General features: G+C 29.1%; 2 protein-coding genes across 4 annotated transcripts; one reads left to right on the top strand and one right to left on the bottom strand.

The window, feature by feature from the left end:
• The first annotated feature begins 11,571 nt into the window (after positions 1-11,571).
• Positions 11,572-19,313, top strand: LOC119599955 (transmembrane protein 41 homolog). 3 transcript variants are annotated; one of them, XM_037949915.1, is made up of 5 exons: positions 11,587-12,131; positions 12,309-12,310; positions 12,387-12,663; positions 15,794-15,922; positions 18,664-19,313. In XM_037949915.1, the coding sequence occupies exons 3-5, from the start codon at positions 12,398-12,400 to the stop codon at positions 19,169-19,171; spliced, it is 903 nt and encodes a 300-aa protein (XP_037805843.1). In that variant the 5' UTR covers positions 11,587-12,131; positions 12,309-12,310; positions 12,387-12,397; the 3' UTR covers positions 19,172-19,313. The 3 variants fall into 3 exon arrangements, with proteins under 3 accessions (XP_037805840.1, XP_037805842.1, XP_037805843.1); XM_037949912.1 differs by having other exon boundaries at positions 11,572-12,131; positions 12,309-12,663; XM_037949914.1 differs by lacking the exon at positions 12,309-12,310 and having other exon boundaries at positions 11,585-12,131.
• Positions 19,314-21,170: 1,857 nt separating this feature from the next.
• On the bottom strand, positions 21,171-23,024 carry LOC119599956 (platelet-activating factor acetylhydrolase IB subunit beta homolog). The gene is made up of 3 exons (XM_037949916.1): positions 22,753-23,024; positions 22,330-22,663; positions 21,171-22,242 (listed from the first exon to the last, which is right to left on the bottom strand). Exons 1-3 carry the CDS (start codon positions 22,812-22,814, stop codon positions 21,961-21,963), a joined length of 678 nt encoding a protein of 225 aa, XP_037805844.1. The 5' UTR covers positions 22,815-23,024; the 3' UTR covers positions 21,171-21,960.
• Between the last annotated feature and the right edge of the window lie 623 nt (positions 23,025-23,647).

The following is a 23,647-nucleotide window of genomic DNA, read 5'->3' as shown; positions in this document are numbered from 1 at the left end:
TTAAAAAAAAATGTCAAACATTTTATTTCGACCACCATTTAAAGTAAGTACATAGTCTACCTATATTTGGAATCGATTTGAATCCTAAAGATTCAATTAAAAGAACTGAAAGTGGTTCCGTTCCTAAATGTTCTTTTTCTGAAAGAGCAGAATAAGAAAATGATTCATTCCACATCGATCAGAATGGAGTTCTATGAAAGTGTTGATATTTCTAATTAGATAAAGTTTTTTGTCGATTGCGGCCTAATTGTAATCAAACAGTCATTCTATGATGATAATAAGCTCTATCATTTTTGCATTTTATTTTGTGTTAACATCACTAATTTTATTATCAGTGGTAGAGTTCTATAAATCGACTTTCGAATAATCGAACAATCGACTTTTTGTACGCACATAAAGAAAACAACCCGACGAAAAATAAAACAAACCGTAACAGCTGTTTTATCAAAATAAACATTTTTTTTGGTGTGGTGAGTTTTTTTTGTTTACAAATATGTGTTTGTGCACGTGGAAAAGACGCAAAAACTCGTTTTCAATATTTACATTTTCAATATGTGTTTATGCACGTGGAAAAGATTCAAAAAATTGATTTTCATGATTTACTTTAAAAAAAATATTTTTGATCAATTAAAATATGTATATAAATGTGGAAAGGAACAAATCTGATAAAATATAAATATATTTGGGATTATATCGTTACAGAATGCCTTTTAATAAAAAACATTCGAAAAATGTTACTATGGTCATATATAGAAAATGATATATAAATGATATCGGACGATCTTGTGCACGATAAAAACCTATATAGAACTTTAAGTTGGAAGTGTAGAAATCGGATGGCATACATTTTTTTCCGGATTTCATCGTTCTAGGGTGTGTACTACAACAACAAACTTTTTTTTACAAAAAAGTTACTATGGCCGTATATATAAAATGATATATAACTGCTATCGGACGATCTTGTGCACTATAAAAACCTATATAGAACTTTAAGTTGGAAGTGTAGAAATCGGACGGCATACATTTTTTTCCGGATTTCATCGTTCTAGGGTGTGTACTACAACAACAAACTTTTTTTTTACAAAAAATGTTACTATGGCTGTATATATAAAATTATATATAAGTGCTATCGGACGATCTTGTGCACGATAAAAACCTATATAGAACTTTAAGTTGGAAGTGTAGAAATCGAATGGCATACATTTTTTTCCGGATTTCATCGTTCTAGGGTGTGTACTACAACAACAAACTTTTTTTTACAAAAAATGTTACTATAGCCGTATATATAAAATGATATATAAGTGCTATCGGACGATCTTGTGCACGATAAAAACCTATATAGAACTTTAAGTTGGAAGTGTAGAAATCGTATGGCATACATTTTTTTCCGGATTTCATCGTTCTAGGGTGTGTACTACAACAACAAACTTTTTTTTACAAAAAATGTTACTATAGCCGTATATATAAAATAATATATAACTGCTATCGGACGATCTTGTGCACGATAAAAACCTATATAGAACTTTAAGTTGGAAGTGTAGAAATCGGATGGCATACATTTTTTTCCGGATTTCATCGTTCTAGGGTGTGTACTACAACAACAAACTTTTTTTTACAAAAAATTTTACTATAGCCGTATATATAAAATGATATATAACTGCTATCGGACGATCTTGTGCACGATAGAAACCTATATAGAACTTTAAGTTGGAAGTGTAGAAATCGGATGGCATACATTTTTTTCCGAATTTCATCGTTCTAGGGTGTGTACTACAACAACAAACTTTTTTTTTACAAAAAATGTTACTATAGCCGTATATATAAAATGATATATAAGTGCTATCGGACGATCTTGTGCACGATAAAAACCTATATAGAACTTTAAGTTGGAAGTGTAGAAATCGTATGGCATACATTTTTTTCCGGATTTCATCGTTCTAGGGTGTGTACTACAACAACAAACTTTTTTTTTACAAAAAATGTTAATATAGCCGTATATATAAAATGATATATAACTGCTATCGGACGATCATGTGCACGATAAAAACCTATATAGAACTTTAAGCTGGAAGTGTAGAAATCGGATGGCATACATTTTTTTCCGGATTTCATCGTTCTAGGGTGTGTACTACAACAACAAACTTTTTTTTTACAAAAAATGTTAATATAGCCGTATATATAAAATGATATATAACTGCTATCGGACGATCTTGTGCACGATAGAAACCTATATAGAACTTTAAGTTGGAAGTGTAGAAATCGGATGGCATACATTTTTTTCCGGATTTCATCGTTCTAGGGTGTGTACTACAACAACAAACTTTTTTTTACAAAAAATGTTACTATAGCCGTATATATAAAATAATATATAACTGCTATCGGACGATCTTGTGCACGATAAAAACCTATATAGAACTTTAAGTTGGAAGTGTAGAAATCGGATGGCATACATTTTTTTCCGGATTTCATCGTTCTAGGGTGTGTACTACAACAACAAACTTTTTTTTTACAAAAAATTTTACTATAGCCGTATATATAAAATGATATATAACTGCTATCGGACGATCTTGTGCACGATAGAAACCTATATAGAACTTTAAGTTGGAAGTGTAGAAATCGGATGGCATACATTTTTTTCCGAATTTCATCGTTCTAGGGTGTGTACTACAACAACAAACTTTTTTTTTACAAAAAATGTTACTATAGCCGTATATATAAAATGATATATAAGTGCTATCGGACGATCTTGTGCACGATAAAAACCTATATAGAACTTTAAGTTGGAAGTGTAGAAATCGTATGGCATACATTTTTTTCCGGATTTCATCGTTCTAGGGTGTGTACTACAACAACAAACTTTTTTTTTACAAAAAATGTTACTATAGCCGTATATATAAAATAATATACAACTGCTATCGGACGATCTTGTGCACGACAAAAACCTATATAGAACTTTAAGTTGGAAGTGTAGAAATCGGATGGCATACATTTTTTTCCGGATTTCATCGTTCTAGGGTGTGTACTACAACAACAAACTTTTTTTTACAAAAAATGTTACTATAGCCGTATATATAAAATGATATATAAGTGCTATCGGACGATCTTGTGCACGATAAAAACCTATATAGAACTTTAAGTTGGAAGTGTAGAAATCGTATGGCATACATTTTTTTCCGGATTTCATCGTTCTAGGGTGTGTACTACAACAACAAACTTTTTTTTTACAAAAAATGTTACTATAGCCGTATATATAAAATAATATATAACTGCTATCGGACGATCTTGTGCACGATAAAAACCTATATAGAACTTTAAGTTGGAAGTGTAGAAATCGGATGGCATACATTTTTTTCCGGATTTCATCGTTCTAGGGTGTGTACTACAACAACAAACTTTTTTTTTACAAAAAATTTTACTATAGCCGTATATATAAAATGATATATAACTGCTATCGGACGATCTTGTGCACGATAGAAACCTATATAGAACTTTAAGTTGGAAGTGTAGAAATCGGATGGCATACATTTTTTTCCGAATTTCATCGTTCTAGGGTGTGTACTACAACAACAAACTTTTTTTTTACAAAAAATGTTACTATAGCCGTATATATAAAATGATATATAAGTGCTATCGGACGATCTTGTGCACGATAAAAACCTATATAGAACTTTAAGTTGGAAGTGTAGAAATCGTATGGCATACATTTTTTTCCGGATTTCATCGTTCTAGGGTGTGTACTACAACAACAAACTTTTTTTTTACAAAAAATGTTACTATAGCCGTATATATAAAATAATATACAACTGCTATCGGACGATCTTGTGCACGACAAAAACCTATATAGAACTTTAAGTTGGAAGTGTAGAAATCGGATGGCATACATTTTTTTCCGGATTTCATCGTTCTAGGGTGTGTACTACAACAACAAACTTTTTTTTACAAAAAATGTTACTATAGCCGTATATATAAAATGATATATAAGTGCTATCGGACGATCTTGTGCACGATAAAAACCTATATAGAACTTTAAGTTGGAAGTGTAGAAATCGTATGGCATACATTTTTTTCCGGATTTCATCGTTCTAGGGTGTGTACTACAACAACAAACTTTTTTTTTACAAAAAATGTTACTATAGCCGTATATATAAAATAATATATAACTGCTATCGGACGATCTTGTGCACGATAAAAACCTATATAGAACTTTAAGTTGGAAGTGTAGAAATCGGATGGCATACATTTTTTTCCGGATTTCATCGTTCTAGGGTGTGTACTACAACAACAAACTTTTTTTTACAAAAAATTTTACTATAGCCGTATATATAAAATGATATATAACTGCTATCGGACGATCTTGTGCACGATAAAAACCTATATAGAACTTTAAGTTGGAAGTGTAGAAATCGGATGGCATACATTTTTTCCAGATTTCATCGTTCTGGGGTGTGTACTACAACAACAAACTTTTTTTTTACAAAAAATGTTAATATAGCCGTATATATAAAATGATATATAACTGCTATCGGACGATCATGTGCACGATAAAAACCTATATAGAACTTTAAGTTAGAAGTGTAGAAATCGGATGGCATACATTTTTTTCCGGATTTCATCGTTCTAGGGTGTGTACTACAACAACAAACTTTTTTTTACAAAAAATGTTACTATAGCCGTATATATAAAATGATATATAACTGCTATCGGACGATCTTGTGCACGATAAAAACCTATATAGAACTTTAAGTTGGAAGTGTAGAAATCGGATGGCATACATTTTTTTCCGGATTTCATCGTTCTAGGGTGTGTACTACAACAACAAACTTTTTTTTACAAAAAATGTTATTATGGAAGTATATATAAATTGCTATATAACTGCTATCGGACGATCTTGTGCACGATAAAAACCTATATAGAACTTTAAGTTGGAAGTGTAGAAATCGGATGGCATACATTTTTTTCCGGATTTCATCGTTCTAGGGTGTGTACTACAACAACAAACTTTTTTTTTACAAAAAATTTTACTATAGCCGTATATATAAAATGATATATAACTGCTATCGGACGATCTTGTGCACGATAAAAACCTATATAGAACTTTAAGTTGGAAGTGTAGAAATCGGATGGCATACATTTTTTTCCAGATTTCATCGTTCTAGGGTGTGTACTACAACAACAAACTTTTTTTTTACAAAAAATGTTAATATAGCCGTATATATAAAATGATATATAACTGCTATCGGACGATCATGTGCACGATAAAAACCTATATAGAACTTTAAGTTGGAAGTGTAGAAATCGGATGGCATACATTTTTTTCCGGATTTCATCGTTCTAGGGTGTGTACTACAACAACAAACTTTTTTTTTACAAAAAATGTTACTATAGCCGTATATATAAAATGATATATAAGTGCTATCGGACGATCTTGTGCACGATAAAAACCTATATAGAACTTTAAGTTGGAAGTGTAGAAATCGGATGGCATACATTTTTTTCCGGATTTCATCGTTCTAGGGTGTGTACTACAACAACAAACTTTTTTTTACAAAAAATGTTATTATGGAAGTATATATAAATTGCTATATAACTGCTATCGGACGATCTTGTGCACGATAAAAACCTATATAGAACTTTAAGTTGGAAGTGTAGAAATCGGATGACATACATTTTTTTCCAGATTTCATCGTTCTAGGGTGTGTACTACAACAACAAACTTTTTTTTTTACAAAAAATGTTACTATAGCCGTTTATATAAAATAATATATAACTGCTATCGGACGATCTTGTGCACGATAAAAACCTATATAGAACTTTAAGTTGGAAGTGTAGAAATCGGATGGCATACATTTTTTTCCGGATTTCATCGTTCTAGGGTGTGTACTACAACAACAAACTTTTTTTTACAAAAAATGTTACTATAGCCGTATATATAAAATGATATATAAGTGCTATCGGACGATCTTGTGCACGATAAAAACCTATATAGAACTTTAAGTTGGAAGTGTAGAAATCGTATGGCATACATTTTTTCCGGATTTCATCGTTCTAGGGTGTGTACTACAACAACAAACTTTTTTTTTTACAAAAAATGTTACTATAGCCGTATATATAAAATGATATATAACTGCTATCGGACGATCTTGTGCACGATAAAAACCTATATAGAACTTTAAGTTGGAAGTGTAGAAATCGTATGGCATACATTTTTTTCCGGATTTCATCGTTCTAGGGTGTGTACTACAACAACAAACTTTTTTTTTACAAAAAATGTTACTATGGCCGTATATATAAAATGATATATAACTGCTATCGGACGATCTTGTGCACGATAAAAACCTATATAGAACTTTAAGTTGGAAGTGTAGAAATCGGATGGCATACATTTTTTTCCGGATTTCATCGTTCTAGGGTGTGTACTACAATAACAAACTTTTTTTTTACAAAAAATGTTATTATGGCCGTATATATAAAATGATACATAAGTGCTATCGGACGATCTTGTGCACGATAAAAACCTATATAGAACTTTAAGTTGGAAGTGTAGAAATCGAATGGCATACATTTTTTTCCGGATTTCATCGTTCTAGGGTGTGTACTACAACAACAAACTTTTTTTTACAAAAAATGTTACTATAGCCGTATATATAAAATGATATATAAGTGCTATCGGACGATCTTGTGCACGATAAAAACCTATATAGAACTTTAAGTTGGAAGTGTAGAAATCGTATGGCATACATTTTTTTCCGGATTTCATCGTTCTAGGGTGTGTACTACAACAACAAACTTTTTTTTTACAAAAAATTTTACTATAGCCGTATATATAAAATGATATATAACTGCTATCGGACGATCTTGTGCACGATAGAAACCTATATAGAACTTTAAGTTGGAAGTGTAGAAATCGGATGGCATACATTTTTTTCCGAATTTCATCGTTCTAGGGTGTGTACTACAACAACAAACTTTTTTTTTTACAAAAAATGTTACTATAGCCGTATATATAAAATGATATATAAGTGCTATCGGACGATCTTGTGCACGTTAAAAACCTATTAAGAACTTTAAGTTGGAAGTGTAGAAATCGGATGGCATACATTTTTTTCCGGATTTCATCGTTCTAGGGTGTGTACTACAACAACAAACTTTTTTTTTACAAAAAATGTTACTATAGCCGTATATATAAAATGATATATAAGTGCTATCGGACGATCTTGTGCACGATAAAAACCTATATAGAACTTTAAGTTGGAAGTGTAGAAATCGGATGGCATACATTTTTTTCCGGATTTCATCGTTCTAGGGTGTGTACTACAACAACAAACTTTTTTTTACAAAAAATGTTATTATGGAAGTATATATAAATTGCTATATAACTGCTATCGGACGATCTTGTGCACGATAAAAACCTATATAGAACTTTAAGTTGGAAGTGTAGAAATCGGATGACATACATTTTTTTCCAGATTTCATCGTTCTAGGGTGTGTACTACAACAACAAACTTTTTTTTTACAAAAAATGTTATTATGGAAGTATACATAAATTGATATATAACTGCTATCGGACGATCTTGTGCACGATAAAAGCCTACATAGAACTTTAAGTTGGAAGTGTAGAAATCAGATGACAAACATTTTTTTCCGGATTTCATCGTTCTAGGGTGTGTACTTCAACAACAAACTTTTTTTTTACAAAAAATGTTATTATGGAAGTATATATAAATTGATATATAACTGCTATCGGACGATCTTGTGAACGATAAAGACCTATATAGAACTTTAAGTTGGAAGTGTAGAAATCGGATGGCATACATTTTTTCCGGATTTCATTGTTCTAGGGTGTGTACTACAACAACAAACTTTTTTTTACAAAAAATGTTATTATGGAAGTATATATAAATTGTATATATAAATTGATATATAACTGCTATCGGACGATCTTGTGCACGATAAAAACCTATATAGAACTTTAAGTTGGAAGTGTAGAAATCGGATGACATACATTTTTTTCCGGATTTCATCGTGCTAGGGTGCGTACTACAACAACAAACTTTTTTTTTACAAAATATTTTATTATGGAAGTATATAGAAAATTATATATAACTGCTATCGGACGATCTTGTGCACGATAAAAACCTATGTAGAACTTTAAGTTGGAAATATACAAATCGGATGGCATAATTTGTTTTGTGGATTTCATCGTTCTAGGGTGTGTACTACAGCAACAAACTTTTTTTACAAAAAATTTGACTATATCCGTATATAGAAAATTATATATAACTGCTATCGGAAGATCTTTGCACGATAAAAACATATATAGAACTTTAAGTCGGAAGTGTAGAAATCGGATGGCATAATCTGTTTGAGATTTTAGGTAGGGTCAACTGTGGACCGACCCTTACAAAATTCAACAGATAAATTTTGTTTCATTTAAGCCAGTTATGAGTGGTAGTAATTTCCCGAGGTGGACCTTATATCGGGGATAGGTTAAATTATGGACCGATCCCCTTAAATTTGACAAAACGATGTTGACTCCTTGTTTATGTGGAATTTCTTTGCTATATTGGTATTTTTATTACAATTATTGGAGTTAATATCTTTTTCTGAAGGGGAACTTATATGGGGGTAGGATCAATTTTGAACCAACCCAGAAAGGTTTTGGATCACATAAATCTTGTAAAATAATTTCCTGATCCTCATAAAATTTGTCAAAAAGATTTTAGTTCCTATAAAACTTGTTTTTGTCGTTTTTCTTCGCTATACTGGAATATTGAAGCTCAATAATAAACTCCATCAACTAAAAATATTTTGGCAAATATTGGCTAAGATCCTAGTCTATACTTTTATGGATTTTAGACCAATATTTCGGTGTAAAAGTTTCTTGGCTCCCTGATGAGTTTATCGTATAGCGATATTGTCCATTTTCAATAACAAACTCAATCTTAGACTGTAAAAAGATCCCAGCATATACTTTTATGGATATTAGACCAATATTTCAATGTGTTACAAACGGTGTAAAATGTTCCTTGACTCCCTGATGGGTTGTGTCTTCCAAGTGGTGATTTAGCGATCTTGAAAGTGACGGAACTAATAGGGAATCACATTGTTCGCCGGTCTCTGGTAAGATTTTAGGTTGATAGTCGTGCTGCACTTAAAGCATTAATATGTCATAGCTGTATTCTTGCATAGTCGTAGAATGAAGAAAAGATCTAAGTATTATTATGAGACCGTTTACAATAAGGCTGTGTTGGGTACCAGGACCCTGCAATATACACAAATGAGGTATCTGGCGAACTGATACGATGAAGCTCGAATCTTGTCCCATATGAACGGAACAAGAAGTTAAAGCCACCCCTTTTTCATTTTTTAGGTTGATCTCCGATGGATTCCGTGACTCTTTCAACCATTCATGGAATATAGAATGAATTGCACATTATATATGGCCGTTTTAAAAATACTTGATTCTAATGAAACCGGGATTATTATTGGGGTAGATGGTGTACACCAAGAACACTTGCACTGGCTATAAAACATTATTAAAATACATCAATTTTTCTTAGCACAAAATAAATATGTCTAGTAATTTGTTTTTGTTTCATTTGTTTGCGTTTTTACAGAAACTCACCACACAACAATCAAAAACAGCTGTTAGGGTTTGCTGTTTTATCAAAAGGTTGTTTTATTAACGGGTATACTTTTTGTCGAAAAAAGTCGAAAAGTCGAAGTCGACTATTTTGTTCCAAAAAAGTCGATAACTCGACTATAGTCTATGAAAAAAGTCGACTTTGTAAATAAAAGTCGAAAAGTCGGAAAGTCGAAAAAAGTCGATAAGTCGAAAAAAGTCGAAAAGTCGAAAATAGTCGAAAATTTTAAAAAAAGTGGAAAAGAGGTCAAAAACTCTAAAATAGTCGGAAAAACTCGAAAAAAGTAAAAAAGTAGTCGAAAAAAGTCGAAAAAAAGTCGAAATAAGTCGAAAATAGTCAAAAAGTCGTAAAAAATCTAAAAGTCGAAAAAAGTCGGAAAAAGTCGAAAAGTCGGAAAAAGTCGAAAAGTCGGAAAAAGTCGAAAAGTCGGAAAAAGTCGAGAAGTCGAAAAAAGTCGGAAAAAGTCGAAAGGTCGAAAGGTCGACCATTTATAAAATACTAAAAGTCGAAAAGTCTAAAAGTCGACTTTTAAATAAATGAAAAAGGTCGAAAAGTCGAAAAATCGACTTTTCATAAAATGGAAAAAGTCGAAAGGTCGAAAAGTCGACTTTTAGCTAAATGCAAAAAGTCGACTTTTCGTTTCAACTATAGAACCCTAATCAGTGGTACCAGACAAACAATTATAAAACAAATCAGAGATTTGTTTTTTAAAATATGAATTAACATTGCTACAAATTTTCAACTGAGTTTCAAATACAAGGCGTAAATCAACTATTAAGGTGGAAGTACACAACACGCGTTTTACAAGCTGCAAGTTACACACCACGCGTCATTTTGATCTTTCTTTTAATGTTTTTTAAGACTATTACTGTTTTAAAAATCAAAATTAAGTTTTTGTTTATTTTTTAATATTTTTCTTTCATTGTAGGTGAAATTTATTTCATTTTAGTTTATTATTATTCTACACAAAACAATATACAACCCTGATCAGCTGCCGTTGAAAGTTGCTGAACTTTTCGCTGCAGACGCGTTACAAACTACAGTGTGTAACTTATTAAATGAAAATACACTATTTCAACTTTTTTTGACAGAAGCCTATAACTCGTACAACGCGTGTTATGTACTTTCATCTTTAAGATGAAATAATATCAACAGCTGATTGCTCTTTTGATCATGAAAATTTATCCCGAAGCTGTCAAACTCCATATAAAAAAATTCTCTCAAAACTGACGCTGTCAAACTCCATATTACAAAAATTTCATGAATTCGAAGCAAAATGAAATAACTTCACCTTATAATCTCTACGCCTTGGTATAAATTAAAAATATATGCATATTTTTTTGTAATTTATTAAAGTTAATATATATATGCTTATTATACTAAAATCACAAAATTCCTTCAAATAGTTTTTTCCACGCTAAATAGGGTTTAAAATCGCTAGATTAAAAATCTCAAATTAAACATCACTGTCTGTCAGGGAAGGTAAAGTATGTGTAATTGTACTTTTTTTGGTACAATTTCGGTCAAATGTATGTACATATGAATATCAAACAAAATTTTTGATTTTTGTAAGAAAAACCAAAAAATTGGCCAAGCTTTTCAAAATCGTATAAGTTTTTAAAACTTAAGTAAAATACACCGGCACTTATTGCACTAAATGTCTTAAAATCCATTTTTTTGCAAAACTTGAAAGGCCCGATTCGTCGTTGTTCGAATGACTTTTTTTAGGAAAAAAATGTCAGTTCAAATATGATCGACTTAAAATGTTTGTGTTTCAATTACATTAATCATACATTAATATAAAATCAGTAATAAGGCATAATTACGGTCGTAAAAGTACTGTTTTTGATGCTGTTTAGTACATATTCAAAATTTCATTTGCCATCACTGCTGTCAATATTGTAGTTTTTTTTTCAAACGTCAGTTTCTTTTCAACAAAGCTCTCATTCGCTTGTTTTTTTTAATTGTTGAAGATAAAAAATATTACGGAAAAATACTTGAAGAATTGCAAATAAATAAAAAAAAATCATTTAATTAATTTCACAAACGTGTAACGAAAATTGTTTATTGTAGTTTTTCTAACAAAAACAAACTTTTTAAAAAACACGCTAGAACAAAGTAATAGCAGCAACAACAACTACAGCACCACAACAAAAATGAGAAGATAAAAACAAATCAAAAGGAAATACAACAACATTCAAGCTTCCCCTTTTTTGATGTATTGATTAATTTTTCATTATTGAGTTAAAAATTGTTAAAAAAGGGAATCGTAAAAATCAAATTTAAAAAATATATAACAAACACGGAAGTTAAAGATATAAAAATTCGTCACACAAGTTAATAAGAATATAATATATTTATGTATGTATGTACACAAATAAATAAATGAATGCAAGTGCTAACAAAGAAATTAAAAAAAATAGTATAAAAGTGTAAAAAATATGGAATTTGAGACTCCCTTGCTGGCAGAAACATCGAATATAGTTGGTAAGTTAGTTAGTTACCTTGAAAAATTTAATTAGATACATAGTTTTATAAAAAATGTAATAGAATTATATTTACTTTAAATAACTAATTACTAATTTGTTCTTTGGTTTTGTTTCTCTTTCGCTGTCTTATTCGCCCTTATATTATGTACATATGTATGTTGTGTATTTGTTGTAGATGTAAGCGAAAAAGAACTTAATGTAAATTTTAATACGCTTTTAACATCGTCATTATCGTCACCTCAAACATCGTTAGAAACAATAGCAATGTCGTCATCGACATCACCAACGACATCGTCATCATTTACCCAACAAAAACGTCAACAACAACAACAGCAGCAACAATTACAACAGCAACAGGATCAACAACAGAACCAGCAGCAGTATGATAAACCACCGAATCTTAAAAAACAACCCATGTCTGCTGCTGAACGTTCAGCGACCAAAAAATCTCTAATTATTTTAGCTGGAATTTTTGCAACCTCATTAGCAGCAATGTTTTACGTTTATATGATATTCCCTCAATTGGATGAGTAAGTTGCTATTCTTATTATTGTTATTTATTTTACTTCGTACATTTTCTTTTCACCATGTCAAATAATGTTAATTTTTTAAGTCTAATCTTTTGTAGGTATACAAAGATTTTTTACAATGCAAACAAATATTTTTACTTTAGGAACCGATAGATTTATAAGTTCGCCTTTCTTTAACCAAAGTTTAAATTTATTATGTACGTATCTGATATATGCATAGTAGCGACTAATCATTGTTTTTTAATAATTTGTGGACTCATTTAGATATTCATGTTTTCCGAACTATTGTTCTAATCTAAGATTTTTGGCCTATATGACTATATAATCAGAATTTAAAATCATAAAATAACGTCCATAAAGTAAATTTTCCCAGTATTTTATCATATACCCTATTAATACCGAATAGAATATTAAAAATGTTTAATGAAATAGAACCAAAATGGTTGTTTAGGTGAGGGTTATACATATGTATATTATTCTAATACTATATACGGAAACACACTACAATATCTTCCAAGTTTAAGAAATTATAAAATAAAAATTGAGTTCAGAAATGTCCATATTGTTTACGTCTGCTTTATAATTAAAATAATAAGAAATACAGTACAACAAAAAATTATTTTAAATTTGTTTGTTCAGCTGTTTTAATTTTAAAGTTTAGTTTAAATTTTATTGTTTTCGAATTATCACAAAATATCAGCGTGATGGTTGGAAAATGACATCAAAATGTTAAAGCCGTTTTACTCAAAACTATATAATTTTTTTTTGAGTTATGGCCCTTTAGTAATAAATAAGCGATATTTCTGTTAAAACTGTTTCATCTAATATACAATTAATTTAATGCCTGTTAATTAATTTAAAGGATTTTAAATTTTAATTACAAAAATTTGGTCACTTAAGTTTTCATCTATTGCAATCAAGTGCAAATTATATTTAAAACCAACAATGAAAGCACAAAATCGTATGTTTTCTCAAGTTCAATGTGAAATTGAAAGAAAAAAAAGTTTACAGATACGATGTTTATTACGTTTTTGTGTTTGATCTCTCTCACCCCTTACTTATTTGAATTACGCTTCACCGTCTACTGCCAACAACATCTCGTCGTTGTCGTCGACAATAACAAAAATTATTTGTATCTAAGATCGTTGTTGCAGTTGGCAACTAAATGCACATTTAAGCATTCTTAAAATGCCAACTTGTCTGTTTGTCTAACAATTGTGGGAATTAATATAAAAATTAAGTGAAATAAAATAAAAAAGCCATAATGAGGAAAATATTAAACGAATTTATTAAGAAATATGAGGCAAATATTACAAAAAAAAAAAAACCTAAAATTGGAAAATAATTAGTTAGGAATATGCATTAAGGGTATGGAATAAATATATGTTATTACAAAATATTAGATTGATGATACAAAAAAAACTTGTCTTTTCCTCACTAGAAGAAAATTTTATATTGCATAAAGACCTTTAGTTTCGAATATATTAAGTACTATAACTTGTCTCTTTAAATTTAACACCCTTTGTTGACAATCCCTGTAAACATTTGGCAAGACATGATCACAACTGCATACTTTCTAATTAGGAAAAATATGTATATTAAAAATTAAGTTTTTATTGCAACTGTTACAATTCATACGATTTGTTGAAATTATGAAATGTATTTAAAATTAAATATTTTTAATTGGCTTTTGGCATATTTAAATGTTAAAACTAAATTTTAAATAGTTTGTATTTTAAAAACTTTACAATAAACAAATAATTACTAAGTAAATTAAAAATTATACACCTGTATAGAAATGCTTTTGTATTTTTCTATACAATTTAATTTAAATGGGGGTTTTTTTGTTTTACTTTTTTATAACAAAAATTACGAAATTTATTTTGAACGGTGATTTTTTGTTTGTTTTTTATTAAATCACACCATACGTGTAGTATAGATGTACCTACATATGTATGTATAAATATTTCTTTATTTTTTATTGTGTGTGTGTCTAGTATTTAATATAAAAACAGACTTTACTGGCACAATTTACAATAAAATATGTAGAGAGAAAAATGGCAAGTTAAACACAATAATAATAATAATAATAATAATGTTAAACAAAAGTATTTAACAGATGCGTAGCAAATTTATTAAACTATTTTTGTTTGTTTTTATTAATAATAATTGATAAATTTGATGAATTGATAATAATAAAACCAAATGTTTAAAGTTCGCTTAAGCGGAACTTGGTCGGACGAAATTTTGTTTAGAAAATTAATAAACTATTAATGATAAGAGTGGGATCCCTGAAAATTAAAAATTAATTATATCGGCATTGACCCATAATGAAAAAATACAAAGAATAATAATAATAATAGCTATTTGCTACATTTTTCTCATTCAGAATAGAATCTAATTTTTCGCGTAAGTTTGCTTTCGTTTTAATTGCAAGTAACTGGCCCTTTCCATTATGCAATTACATATTAGACAATTTTAAATAAACTTTTTGCTATACATAATTTATGTAAAATCTATCGCATTTTATACAAAACAGCTGTTATTTTGTTGTTTGCAATAAAACTATTATAGTTTCTTCATTAACTTTTGAATAATTCATTAACTGATTGATTAAACACAAGCAATAGTTAGCAAATACTTCAGATAACTTAGTTACTTACTTGCAAGTAAATATATTTAATTTTGAACTATCCAAATTTATTTAAATAATAAAAAAATCTATTAATAGCAAATAATACAGATAAAATAATAATGGTATACGTATTCATTCCAACAAATTCCTTGATACTATAAGCATTCTTCAATAGCACAATAAACTACGCATCTGTTTTGTTAACATTGAATATCCAAGTGTATGATTTATTTATTATTAACAAATACCACGTTTAATAAATAAATGTATAAAAATACATGCGATATGTTGATTTCCTCTTGGTTTGAAGTACATATTAACAAAATAAACAAAAAACACAAACAAATCCCCTTGTAATACATTTTCTCTTTTTCTCTCCCTCTCAGATTTCGCGAATCTCAACTTGTAGTTAGTTGTATATTTTCTTAATTTACATTTGATTAATTGTACTGTCCATGTTAATAAAAAGATTTATTTTTCTTTTTTTTTTTACAGATCTGAAAAGCAACACATGAAAATTCCACGTGACATACAAGACGCTAAAATGTTGGCCAAAGTATTGGATCGCTACAAGGACATGTACTATTTTGAAGTCATGTTTGGTGTGATTGTCGCTTATATATTGTATCCTTTTTTAAAAGCAACACAATTTTTTTCGTTTTTATTTAAGTTCAATAACTTTGAGTTTTTGAACAGGTTTTGATTTTCTTAAGAATATTTGTTTTTATCTGTTGTTTTTAAGGTGGTTCAATAGCCTTATGTTGGACCTTTTGATTGAGCTTGATAAGAATAATGTTTTGTATATTACAAACTTGGCCATTACACAATTATTATCATAAGTTCCGTTTTTAGCTGTTGTCTCCATTCTTTTAATCTGATAAGATTATTCAATTTAATTCTATTAACTTTTTAATAATATCATCAAATATTATTGTTTGTATTAAATTAACCTTGACCTCTTTTGATGTCGGTTTTCGTTTAGTTGTATGACTGTTGTTTGTAAATACAAAAAAATACATGCATATTATGTTTTCAAAGCACATATTGTGTTACTGCCAAATCACAAAATGTCACGTGAACCCACATACAAAAACCTCATCGCTTTTTGCAAGCTTCTCGTATAAGTTTTTAATTAGCATACAATATTTAATATGACGTATTAATATTGTTATGATGTCATGTATTGTATTGACAATAATATAATAAGAATATTAAACTTTTGAATTGACAAAATTTTAAGACAATGTTCATATAGTTCATATGTAGAGTGTTGGCAATTCGTTTAAGTTATACATATAAATTTCTATCATTATAAATATGAGAGTAAAAGTATTCTTTCTCATTTTGTTATTAATACTACATATTACTTTATATTGCCCCACAATTCGTATGTTTAATGACGTATACGTCTTTATGGGTTTATTGTTAATAAATTTTATTTCTGTTTTTATATTTCTACTGAAAAACATCGTACACGTATTGAACTTTGTTGCTTGGTAGTAGTTCGTTCATTAGATTAATATATTTTATCGCATGACTAGTACGTAGTTTATACATAATGATAATAATAATGTATGTAGTGGCAAATGGTTTGTTATCTACATCCATATCTATGCGAATAATTCGCTGGATTTTTAACCCGTTTACCGAGAAAAATTTGTTATTTTTACCAAAAATTTTTTGAGTGTTATATTTGACTATGCCGAATCTTATATACCCACCATCAAACCATATGCCGTAAATGGAATACTCCCCCATAAACGTTAGGTTGATATTTGAAATAGGGCTTGAGTCATTTATGGACACATCCCTTTCGGATTACCAAAATATTAATTTTTAAAAACAAAATATTTTTGTCCAACTTTTAAGCCATGAATATTTATGGGCGTTTAATCGGGGTCAATTATTAAATTCGGTAGATAGATTTCGGCTTGTAAGAAACTTACTTCAGTAATTTTCTGAGGGGAGTAGTGTCAATTGTGGACCGATCCTCATAAAATTGGGTAGAGAGATTTTAACTCATAATAAACTTGCTTATGTCGAATTTCATAGCTATACTCTTATTATTAAGGCAGTAATGAGCGTTAAAGTAATATTCTGAAGGAGAAATTATATCGGGGGTAGGGTAAATTATGGACCGATTCTCATAAAATTCGGTAGATAGAATTTCAGATTTATTTATATCGAATTTCAGCGTTTTTTAAGACAGTAATGGGCGTTAAAGTAATTTTTTGTAGTGGACTATATATGAGGGATAGGGACCGATCCTCATAAAATTTGGTAGAGAGAATTTGGTTCATATTAAACTTATTTATGTCGCATTTTTAAAATAGGTCTGACTGTTAAAGCTGTTTTTCGGAGGGCCAATTGTATGGGGCTATGCGAAAACGTGGACCGATATTGTCCATTTTTAATGGACAATATTACCTATTATAAATATTTGTGAAAAATTTAAACTCTCTAGCTCTTTCCGTTCGGACTCCATCAACATTTCAACAGACAGACGGACATGGCTAGATCGTCTTAGAATTTAATAAGCATCCAGCATATATATACTTTTTGGTCTATGATCAATATTTTGATGTGTTACAAACGAAATGACAAAATCAATATAACCCCATCTTTTTTGATGGTGGGTATAAAAAAGTTCGGATGTGCCGAATCTAATATACCTTTCACCAGGATGTATTCAAACACAGCAATACGATTTTTATTATAAAAAAAAAAAACAGTTTAAAACGAAACAGTATTAGAAGTTCTTCTTTTATAGATTTTCATTCAATCAGGGCGCTGCGTGCTTAATTTTCTATGTTTCTAGATTTAATGTTAAAAAATATTCAAAATATATTCCATATTGACGAACGAAAAAGTATCAAAAATTCCCTTTTTATATGTTTTCATTTGGGGCTCTATATGATTAATTTCATGTTTCTAGGTTCAATATTATAGAAAATTCAAAAAGTACCTTTTGAAGAACGGAAAAGTACCAAAAAATCCCATTTTATAGGTTTTAATTTACTCCGAGCATGATTAATTTTATGTTTCTAGGTTCAATATTATAGAAAATTGAAAAAGTTCCTTTTGGGGAACGAAAAAATACTAAAAAATCCCGTAAAATTTTGAATTTTTAATACAAATTTGAATTATTAATCAAAATTTGAATTTTATTAATAAAAAAAATGGATTTTTATAAAAATTTAATTTTTAGATTTTAGTCAATTTGAATTTTTAATAAAAATATTAAATTTTCATTAAAAACTAAATTTTTAGTAAAAAAAATTAATTTTTACTTTTAGGAAAACAATAATTAAATTCTCTCACGCCCTAAACTTTGGTTTTCTTTAATCAAATTGATTCAATTTCAGCCTTCAAACTTTTGCCATTCCAGGATCTTTGTTTCTTTCCATTTTACTTGGATTTCTATATCGTTTTCCCGTTGCACTCTTTCTAATATGTTTCTGTTCATCACTTGGCGCAACTCTCTGCTACTGCTTATCGAATTTGGTTGGACGTCGCTTGATAAGACACTTTTGGCCGAAAAAAATCAGTGAGTGGTCAAAGCATGTGGAGAAACATCGTGACAGTTTATTCAACTACATACTGTTTTTGCGTATGACACCAATCCTACCCAATTGGTTTATAAATCTAGCGTCTCCTGTTATTGGAGTGCCCATGGTTACATTTGCTTTTGGAACATTTTGTGGAGTAGCGCCACCTTCAGTGTTGGCCATACAAGCCGGAAAAACTTTACAAAAAATGACTAGTTCGAGTGATGCTTTCTCGTGGACCTCAATGGGTGTTTTGACACTGTGCGCTTGCTTGTCGCTGGTGCCAGGGCTATTAAAAAATAAACTAAAAAAGAAAATAGAATAAAGTCCCAGCACAAAGATGTGTATACATGAACGGCGACTGATGATGGAAGATGAAGAAAATAATTGCAAATGTGAAAGTTGAAAAGAAAAAAGCTAAAGGAGTGCTAAATTGAAATACATACATACATGTTTAGTGAATGTTGTATTATTTGGAATATTGTCTAATACATATAAAACAAAGGAGTGATTTATTTAAGTGTTTTTAAGTATGCAATAAATTTAAATTAATTTTTGTTTATTTTCACATTTAGTTCATCTTTCTTTAAAAACAAAAGCTTATTCCAAATGTAAACAAATTATTTTATTTTATAGATAAATATTTACAGCAATAATATAGATTTAATTTGAATTAGTAACATGTATATGGAGGCCGTTAAAAAACATACAGGGTATTTAAGGAAGATCGATCAGATGCCTACAGTTTAAATGTGTTTTATATATTCAAAACTAATTAGATTTCAAAAAAGACACTTATTTTGTTTTCAAAGATATTTTCTAAAATATTGTTTTATTTAACACTTTTTTGCTTGTTATAGTTTCAAAAATTTTCAAATAAATTTAATTTACAATTTTATAATTTATTATTTTGCAGTATTTAAACTATTAATTTAATTCCATTATATTTAAATAAATTGTTTTGCTATGCCCCTCTACTTTTATCCCTTTTATTAATTTTGTTTCATTAGTTTATATTTATAATTATAAAAAATATACAACTTTGCCAATATTATAATTATTATAATTTCGTTGTAGTTAGTTTTATACAAAAAAATATAATTATTTATATACATAAAAAACGATAAATATATTAATTATAAACACCAATAATTAGTTTTTTTAAAATTTGTTTTTTTTTTAATTTTATTCAAAAATTTATATGTACTTTATACGCTATATGTCATTAAGCTAAAAGGTCAGTGTTGTGATCACAGCTAGATGAAAAAGTTCGGGCGAGTTGATTTGAAGAATAGTTTATTGAGATTTAAGAACTAAAATGCGTTTGTTTTAATAATCATTACTTTAAAACCATTACGATTAAAATGTGTTGGGCCTGTATACCTGTAATTTTAAGTTCTGAAGATTACTACATATGTTGTAGGTTTGTACATATTGTCACCTACAACGCAAACGGCCCTAACTAACCAAAAATTTAAACCCGCCTTTTTAATTGATTATAATGTGGACTTCTCCGACCAAAATCAGTCATTTTATTATGAAAAAACGGCCCTATCTCATCAATTTTTCAAAATGTTAAATAGGTCCCTTTGCGTTTTAGTAACGCCATATAAAAATAATAGGTTATATTAATTCTGGTTAGAGCAGAAACAGAAAATATCAAAAATTATAAAAAAAAACATTGTACTGTAATACATACAAAGCCTTTCAATTAGAATTTGAGTACTGAAACAGACCAGATATAAATAAATATAAAAAATTGCATATTACACACGCACAGTTTAAATATGTGTACATAGATGTATTTATAAAAAATAAAAAACTAAAATTGAATACTACTAATATTTAGGGTATTCATAGTCTCATTTGAATGTTATATAAGGATCCTATTATTGATGTTTTTAAGTAATAAATTATTAAAGGTTTGAAAAAATTGGTACTATATTATTTCAACAAAGCACGTAAGTTTTTAAGTAATTAACAAAGAACAAATTGATTTTGAATTTTGTTAATTAATAAAAATAGTTTTGAAATTTATTTATCTTTTTTGGAATTATTGCATAGGTTGGAATTAGTTTTCATATTGAAAACATACATATTTTTATATCGAAGTTTGGTTAAAAAAATCTAAATTCTCAAAAATGTACCAAAACTCTAAAAGCAAAATTACGATACATTTTACTCAATCAGGCATTCACTAATTCAGCCTACGATTGTTTTTCAGGGACGTTTTCTTAATTTTAGATGTCTAATTCCCAGATAACACATTTCGGAATTAATAAAAATTCCATTTTTTTTTAAATAATATGTACACAATTTATGAGTTTTGCAATAAAAAAGTTATATTTATTTCCATTAAAGTTTAGACAATTGCTCTTCTCTTTTTTATAGTTTCTGCTTGTTTAATGATTTTCAAACACAGATAATCGGTTCTATCTATGGTAAATGTATGTATATTTAAAAATACGAATGAGTGATACAAATTTTTGCAATCTAAATTACTAAAGAAAATTTAAATAAAAAATACCTAAAAAATATATATTACTTTGGAATGGAATACACATATATCATAACTTCTATTGTAAGAATAAATTGCGATTTTGTTTTTTTTAAATTCGAAATAACATTATGTTTTCAAATATCAATCAATCATCATTACATTACCATCAACATGTTTTACAGCTTAAACTAATTTGGTTAAAAGCTAAAAATGAAAATGGTTGAAGTACGTACATTAATTTATTAAAAAAGAAAAAGCTAAGCAGACTTTTGAATACAAAATGCTGAAATGGTTCGAGAAATGGAATTATCATTCTTGATTTCTTTAAATAATAGTAAACTTAAATAGTAATGTAATTAAAAATTTAAATATAAATTTGCAATGCAAATTTTAGCATAAGGAAACTTTGTTTTTTATAATTTGTATAAGGGATGTGTTGAAAAAAATCTAAAAATGGATTCTTTTCATATTTATCATAATATATAGCAAAATGACTGGTAAAATAAAAAAAATAATTATTATATAGAATGGTGCTGCATGTGAACGTAATTATAATAGTTACAATGTGTTGAAACGGAAGTAACTTGTTGAGAAGGGACAAACTATTAACCAAACTATTCTGATGGTGTGAGATCGCGTTCCTGTTCATTTTCATTGAGTATTTGAGACAACAAGTCATGTACCGGTTCAAAGACCTTTTTGGCTCCTGTGTTTGTAAGATTCTTATAATCGAACATGTCATGATGACTAATTGAATCGTCCATCTGCACTAGACCTTTTGCAATGTCCACGGTTTGTACACGATTAAGACCCACAACTTTCTCTTTAATAAGACTATTGACTTGAGCATTTTTATCACGTAATTTATTCGGTTGGTGACCACGAGGTAGTAAAGACTGCAAAAAAAAAGAAATTACAAAAAGAAAGAATTGTTATTAAGAGAGCGCTAAGAGGGGAGGGCACAAATGTTTGACTAAACGCACAGGTAAGACGATATAAGCATCGGGTAATTTTGAACGTATTCTCTGTATAATCTCATATATACCATCAGCAATTTCTTCCGGTTTATTGTCCACATTATTGGTGCCAACATGTAAGACTACAATTTTTGGTTTAACATTATCTAATTCACCGTTCTCTACACGCCACAACACATTCTCGCAGCGATCTCCACGTATGCTGAAGTTAAGGCAGTGCATAGGTGCAAAATAATCATGCCATGTTTCCGTGTCCTGCAATGTTTCCAATATGCAGTCACCTAAGAATATGACATCAGGGTCCTTTTCACGACATTCCGAAATAAAACGTTTGTGTATGCTACAATGGTAACGGCAAAATACGAATGATTCATTCACAGATTAATTGAAAAAGTTTAGGAAATTTAGAAAATTTAGCAAATTTTTTACCTTAACCATCTATCATCGCCTTCATTGTCTTTTCTTTGGGTGGCGACCGTACAAGGATTCATCTCGTCTTCTTTCTCGTCTATCGTATTGTGTAGTCAAAGGGCGTTGGGTTTATGGCTTTATACGACTTAAGTGGGATTAAAAAACTTTAGAAATAATTTGCAATAAATTAAAAGAAATTTTTAGTAATTCTTTTTTTTTTTTGCAAGCTGACGACAAAAATGACAAAATCACAAATTCTTCTTTTTCTTCCAGATGTTACTGGTTAATCACAGCAACTTGATAACACATAAATTTTGCAATTTACAGTAAAAATTCGATATGGTATTCATTTGATTAAATTGTATATACAGGGGTTAGGTACATATTTGGGTTTCACTTAAAATTAGTACAAATTCTATTAACAGTATTTATTTCGAAATATAAAACAGACAAAATGTTAAACAATTTTTTAGTAAAAAATATTAAAAATAAGGAATTATTTTATATCGAGGGACTATATTCAATAATCTCTATCTGCCGGTCCACACTAAGAAACTTTTTTTGGGAAACTTTTGATTTTGCGTGAGAGAGAAAGAATATCATTCATATCTCTCGCGGTACGGAGTTTCTCGTACTCGGAAACTTGTTTTGTTTTATTATTCTTCTCATTCGTACAACAACAAATCAATGCAGTTAATACGTAGTTTCTGAAACAAAAGTTTCTATATGTGGACATTAAGGAAACTTCAAAAGAGAATTAAGAAAAAGTTTCTCAACAAAAGTTTGCTAGTGTGGACCAGGTCTATCTGTCATTTTCATGAAAATAAGATTTTGATGGCAAAATATCCAGCAAACTATCCCGCATTACTGACATAAATTTCAAAGAAAAAAATATTTTTTTGACAATTTTATA

The sequence above is a fragment of the Lucilia sericata genome, unplaced genomic scaffold (assembly GCF_015586225.1).
Source record: "Lucilia sericata isolate MDLA Ls3-8-SP2 unplaced genomic scaffold, ASM1558622v1 Contig000097F_arrow, whole genome shotgun sequence".
In the NCBI taxonomy this organism is placed as follows: domain Eukaryota; kingdom Metazoa; phylum Arthropoda; class Insecta; order Diptera; family Calliphoridae; genus Lucilia; species Lucilia sericata.
The sequence above is the reverse complement of the archived record's forward strand: the minus strand, read 5'-3'. Positions and strand labels throughout refer to the sequence as shown.

Excerpts from the sequence above, each read along its gene's own strand:
- LOC119599955 (XM_037949912.1), top strand. The coding sequence starts at position 12,086 with ATGGAATTTGAGACTCCCTTGCTGGCAGAAACATCGAATATAGTTG. Across the intron at positions 12,132-12,308 it reads AGAAACATCGAATATAGTTG|ATGTAAGCGAAAAAGAACTT; the intron begins GTAAGTTAGTTA and ends TATTTGTTGTAG. Across the intron at positions 15,923-18,663 it reads GTGATTGTCGCTTATATATT|CCTTCAAACTTTTGCCATTC; the intron begins GTATCCTTTTTT and ends ATTCAATTTCAG.
- LOC119599956 (XM_037949916.1), bottom strand. The coding sequence starts at position 22,814 with ATGAATCCTTGTACGGTCGCCACCCAAAGAAAAGACAATGAAGGCGAT. Across the intron at positions 22,664-22,752 it reads GGCGATGATAGATGGTTAAG|CATACACAAACGTTTTATTT; the intron begins GTAAAAAATTTG and ends TTACCATTGTAG. Across the intron at positions 22,243-22,329 it reads ATGCTTATATCGTCTTACCT|TCTTTACTACCTCGTGGTCA; the intron begins GTGCGTTTAGTC and ends TTTTTTTTGCAG.